The sequence below is a fragment of the Cibotium barometz genome, chromosome 32 (assembly GCF_041138505.1).
Source record: "Cibotium barometz isolate CiBa-2024 chromosome 32, ASM4113850v1, whole genome shotgun sequence".
NCBI classification, from domain to species: domain Eukaryota; kingdom Viridiplantae; phylum Streptophyta; class Polypodiopsida; order Cyatheales; family Cibotiaceae; genus Cibotium; species Cibotium barometz.
The window spans coordinates 1802374-1808373 of NC_141077.1; the positions used below are offsets into that span (position 1 = coordinate 1802374).

Consider the following 6000-nt stretch of genomic DNA (forward strand, 5'->3'; position numbering starts at 1 on the left):
GTTTTCCAAAACTTGGATACATAAGCATGAACTGACTCACCTTCATTCTGCTTAACCCAATCCCACTTCTTGCGGATGTTCTTCTTGGCATTAGGGGGTAAGAATTGGACATAGAATCTAGTTTTGAATTCAGCCCAAGTGTCCACGGGAGTGCCTGAGAGCTTTTCGGCAAGCCACCAATGAGCGGCCGTGCCCTTCAAGAACATGCTGGCATGCCTCACCTTGGACTTTTCTGAAAAATCCTCATCACTAAAAGCAATGTCAAATTGGGAAACAAATGACATAACCTTGGAAGCATCAAACTCACCATGATATGTCTCGAACTTGACGGATTTGTCCCCGGCTTTGAATTCCTTTTGCTTATGAACATGATGCTCATAATCCCCATGCGTCCTCTTGATTCCACGTTCATGTGGATCAGCCCTGGCATCCATAGATGCTCCTGCATACTTAGGTGGCATACGTGGACGTGAACCATGTGCTGTACCTGCATGCATGTGTGTAGCCCCACCACTTTCTCTTGCAGCATAAGCATGATCCGGAGAGGATGTGGAGATGGGAGCATGAAGAAATGGCTCTTCATGGGAGAGTTCAACAGGTAAAGTAGTAGTACGGGGATGTCGGTGCTCTCTAAGCCCATGAGAAACCTGCAATGATGAAGAATGAGGCTTGTAACGATCATCTCTAGAAGTAATGTTACCTTCATAGGCATGGCTATGCCTCCCATATAAGGTAGAATCACGTCGGGATGTAATGGAAGGCTCCTCTTTGTGGACAGCAGATTTCAGCTTTGGAGAGGCTATCCCAGGCATGTCCACCAATGGAGATCTCTTTATAACAAGCTCCCCATCCTGGCCCTGCAATACATCACCCTTTTCCACTAAGAATGAAAGAGCTAGCTCACGAGGTTTCAGCCCTGATCCACGAGCCAAAGCTTCAAAGTCTTGAAAGACGGTTGCCTCCTTTTTCTTTGCATCTAGCACTTGTTGAATGTGTGGGTCCTCACGTAGGCTGGCCAATTCCATCTCCCTGGCATGGAGAAGCTCTCGCATACGCTGAATTTCAGCATTGATGGCACTTGGCTCTTGCTCTTGCTCCTGCATTTTCTCCTTGCCACGGGACGGCTGTCCCAACCATACATGATCACGGGCATAAGGCATCCGTCCACTTGCTTGAGTTCCACTGGAGTGCCCCTTTGAATTTGGCACTTCCTTGCTACTTGCTTGGCTAGCCATAATAAGAGTAAAGTCACTAATGGAGAGTGGTCAGGAAGCCTTTGGATCGTCTCCCCATGTAGAAAAAGGAAGATCCGTGCTCTGATACCACTGAAACGAGACCCAAGCAGGGGTCACCCCTTCCTGGACTCACTTCTCCAGTTAGCACTTTATTATACACTCTTAAAAGACAATAGCACAAGACAAAGTAGCAATAAAAAGTAATTAACAACTCTGAGCATAGATAGATGACACCACACTGAGGCCGGAACGGCCGGCCCCCCCCCAAGGATTGTTATTATTACTTGGGAGAATTTGTTACAAGTACACGGGCCCAAGGCCAGATTTCCAATAAGCAATGCACGATGAAAGAAACAAAGTATCAAACCCAAACATGTTTGTTGATGCCGAGTCTGCAGTCACCAAGGGCTGCCCCGTCCATAGCACCTTCCAGAGTCACACTCTGCGTGCAATCCACCCGTCCCTGGCACTACGGATCACGCCGTGCCAGTCCTAGCGATGGGGCACCCTCACGGAGTTGACTCGGTGAATGGAAGAGGAGTCCAGACATAGGAGAGCAGGAGAATTCCTCATTCTTCGCGATGAAAATCTTCTGGAGCCACCGTACAGCCAGTAGGAAGAGTGAAACAACCTGGGCCACTTGTAGGAAATGCGTATGTCCTAAATCCACGCGGATAACCCCACTGATTTGACCTGCTGTACCTGCTGTACGACCAGAATCAGCAAATAATGATGGTACTGTACCTGCTGTACGACCAGAATCAGCAAATAATGATAGTGCTGTACCTGCTGTACCTGCTGTACGACCAGAATCAGCAAATAATGATGGTACTGTACCTGCTGTACCTGCTGTACGACCAGAATCAGCAAATAATGATGGTACTGTACCTGCTGTACCTGCTGTACGACCAGAATCAGCAAATAATGAGTGCTCCAGCCTGTTTTCTCTAAATCCCAGCAAGCAGTTGTGTTTTCTTCCTCCAAAATGCAAGGGAGAGGGCTGGAAGTGAGGCGCCTTCCTCCCATGCAAAGGATTGGGTGTGGTAGGTGGGGTAGGTGGCCAACCCCCACCCCACATGCTATAAAAGGGTGCCCAGGCCAAAAGAAGGTGCCCACACTTATAAAGTGTCCACCTACTTTTAATGAAGTATGAAACCTGTAAGTTATAAGACTTATAACTTAAAACTCTTCTTAAAATAAGGATTTCCCACCTGTTCACACGCCACAAAACCTGTCAGAAGACAAGGCATTCCACGGCTCACGGGAGGGCGTCCCCGACCCCAGAGCTAGACACACATGTCAAGCATGCAAACGAAACCAGTTCACGCGAAAACATTTCAAAGGCAGGCAAACATGAGTGCACAATGCAACATTGTTAAAGGATAATCTCCGTTCATGTACTTGCACAATACTTGACATTTCCGGGCACAAACAGGCCCACCGGAAAGTCAATTCCAGGTACACACACAGTGTACAATCCACCCGTCCCTGGCACTACGAATCACGCCGTGCCAGTCCTAGCGGTGGTAATCCAGAAACATACACCGTGTGCAATCCACCCATCCCTGGCACTACGAATCACGCCGTGCCAGTCCTAGCGATGGAGCACCACTACGGAGTATGCTCATCCAGAGCCCAAAGCTCACACAAGAAGATAAGAGGACCATTAGATAGCTCAATGGTGACATTCTCACAATGGCATGCAACAAAACTTAACAAAACTCAAATAAAAGAAAAGCTATGTATAAAAGCCATATGTGAAGACATGGAGAGGCTAGACACACACACACAGGTCCCCATCTTGTACAGGTCCCATAGGCCATATTTCGCCTTCCGTGGCATTAAAATCAAACTCTCTCTCTCTCTCTCAACACAGAGCATTAAGACATTTAAAACCAGCCAACACCAAATCTAGCACAAACCCTTGGACCTAATACACCCTGTGTGTCCAGGAGAGACAATAACCCCAGACTCCATCAAGGTAGGGCTAGGGACCATGAGGCCGCCCCCAGAGGACACAGTTTGGAACTCTGTTAAAAAATTAGGTATCACTGCACCAACTTTGCGCAAGTGTTGATTTTCCCTAGACCTGACCACTGATATTATCAAGAGGGAGATCTTGTGGATCCAAGCAACCCCCACTTTCAATTTTGAGAAGAAAAACATTTTAAAAAACTGCTTATCCATCCAAAAATCAACCCCTTTATTATTGCTAAGCCTGTTGTTAGGGACAAGAGACTCCACCTTGAAAGAAGCGTTGCATTTCCTTGCATGCTGTGCCACCATCGGTCCCATCCTTCAGCCTTTCGAGCAGCTCTTCTGACTTCCAGAACAATCTTCTGCCCTTGGAATCGTCACTTCCATGGAATATCCGGCGCACAGAGTCAAACTCCTTCATTAGCTCCTCTTTCTCCCAGTCATCAGCACAAGTGCAAAACACATCCTTAACCCACCCTAACAATTCTGATGTGTGCTTACACCCTTTGCAGTTGAACAGCATCTCTGGAGTACTATCAGCCCCCTTCAATAAAGTACCCATGGCTATCTGGCTCACTCGTATGGCACAATCCGTATGTGTCCAGTGAGAGCAAACATCACAGCCGATCCATCGACATGTATTCACATCAAAATCAAACTTGCTGCATATGGTACACATGCATGCATTGCAAAAACCACTTTTCGTGCTGCACACCTCACACATACATTCATCACCGGGAAGCTGGTTTTGGCATGCCATGTTCCGGCATCTTTTGTAGAAGAAAACTTCTATTAAAGAGCTCTGTGTTACTGATATGTTGGGGTGGAGGAATGCTTGTATCCCTGTCTTTATAGCTACAAGAATCTCTAGCTGGGTCCTGTTTGCACGCATCAATGATTGAGGAGAGAGATCCTTCCGATTAAATATCCATTTTTGCAGCATTGCAAACTCCTCCCTTTGTTGGGCCCCTCCGGTACCATTTAAAATCTCGCGCAGTTCCGCCTTTAGGTCATCCGACAGCTCATCTGGTTGCCCTCGCATCAGTTCTACAACTACCTCAACGGGTTCACATGCAATGTCCTTCAGGGTTGGATAATTTGAACTGCCCACTCGATGCACCACGGTCTGTTCTGTCTTCTGACCCTCATCTTCCCTGTTCTTTGTGGTATCTTGTGCACGAGAACTTACTTTCCCTTCATGTTCTCCTACTTGGTCGATGGTGGGCCAAGTTCCTTTTGTGCTGTCGCTTTCAGGAGAACCCCGGACTTGCTCTGGTGCAGGGGTGCTTCTTTTAGGATCAGAGGAAGGCCCCTTTGAAGATGTCAAGGACAAGGATGTCTGCTGTGGTGGTGGGCACATCAAAGCCATGGAGGCTCCCCCTCTTTGCAGGGATGGCAAGGACCCTGATGATATCGCCAGGCTGTCTTGGCCTTCTACGAATGACCTCGTCCGTTTCATGAAGGTTAAGGGGTTTTGGGTGACAAAAAAAAAAAGCCTCTTCCTGTTTGTCACCAAATCAACACCGACATGCGCAGTCTGATGATCAGTTGCCGCCTGCACATATAGAATATTCGACATTAGGAGGGAAAAAGCAACAAAGTTGAAAGGCAAGCATTGTTTTTCTAATTTGTAACCCCTCCCATGAAAAGGGGACATCTCACCCACCCATTTCTCATGGGCAGCAGATCTCCTCCATCCAACCCTCGCCCACCATCAGGTGGGCAGAGATAAATACCTGCGAAGACCCTAAGGCTTGACGTTTTCTCCGTTTCATAAAAAAATTCTCATGAGTCCTTAAATTCTCACTAGTTTCTCCCAATCATATCATATTCTCTCTAGTTTCTGAGCCATCATAAACTCCTTGCAATTTTGAGTCCTCATATTCTCACTAGCTTCTCCGAATCATGTTCTCTCTAGTTTCTAAAGCATCAATTTCGAAACCCTCAAATTCACCTTTATAATTCATTAACCCTAATGTTTGTGACACTTGAGCCCTCATGATCACTTGAATTTCTGCGTAACTCTAACCTCCCGATCCCAAATAATCTCTCTAGCTTCTGATCCCTCTAGCTCTCCTCATAGATACCTAGCGACAAAAACACAGAATTACCCATTTATGAGAAAACTATTTGCAGCTCAGAGATCTAAACTCAAATTGATCCACGAATAATAATTACAAGAAAAACCAGAGAGGGACGAATGTTTGTTGTGGCAGGGAGCGGGGCGCAGGGCACACCTCTCCACCCTATCAGAAGAAGCAGAAGCAGAAGAACGTCGTTGCCTCAGAGAGCAGCACTCCTCATACTTCCCACGTGTCCCACTCCACGTACGCACATAAAAAAGGGTTTACACGTCATGTGTTTTTCTTTTTGTTCTATATAAATTATATTGTTAATTGATAATGTATTTTATATTATTGGTCTGCCATTGTAAAAAGATCTATCTATATTGCATTTACCTTTGGATCAAGGTTTTTACAACAGCTTCTATATATATATATATATATATATATTTACGTCATGGCTTGAGAAATTCATAGCTCCCCAATGGAAAGTACTATTGCAATGAAATAAGTTGGCAAGGAAAGAAATATGATCCACTAAGAATTCCTACATTGAAATGAAATAAGTTGGCATGAAAAGAATATGAATATGATCCACTAAGAATTGCAATCGTTTATAGTTTTTGATGAACGATTACGTCTACAATAAGATAACCAAGGTCTACTCAAGAAGAAGAGAGAAGAGGAGGAGCACGAGAAACTGAGCACAAAGAGAGACAAAGACA

At 45.7% G+C, this 6000-nt stretch overlaps 1 protein-coding gene across 9 annotated transcripts in view; it reads right to left on the reverse strand.

Annotated features, from left to right (window-relative positions):
- The window catches only part of LOC147619730 (OBERON-like protein), a 62577-nt gene extending 56936 nt beyond the window's left edge, over nt 1–5641 (reverse strand). Inside the window, exons 1-3 of one of the 9 annotated variants that reach the window (XM_086825559.1) lie at nt 5391–5641; nt 5167–5299; nt 3480–4767 (exon numbers count right to left, since the gene is read on the reverse strand). In XM_086825559.1, coding sequence (XP_086681685.1) covers nt 3480–4671 — 1192 coding nt within the window. In that variant the 5' untranslated portion in view covers nt 4672–4767; nt 5167–5299; nt 5391–5641. Of the gene's footprint in view, nt 1–3479; nt 4768–4878; nt 5317–5390 lie in introns of those variants that run through there. The other 8 variants (XM_086825555.1, XM_086825557.1, XM_086825560.1 and 5 more) reach the window with 8 other exon arrangements.
- Between the last annotated feature and the right edge of the window lie 359 nt (nt 5642–6000).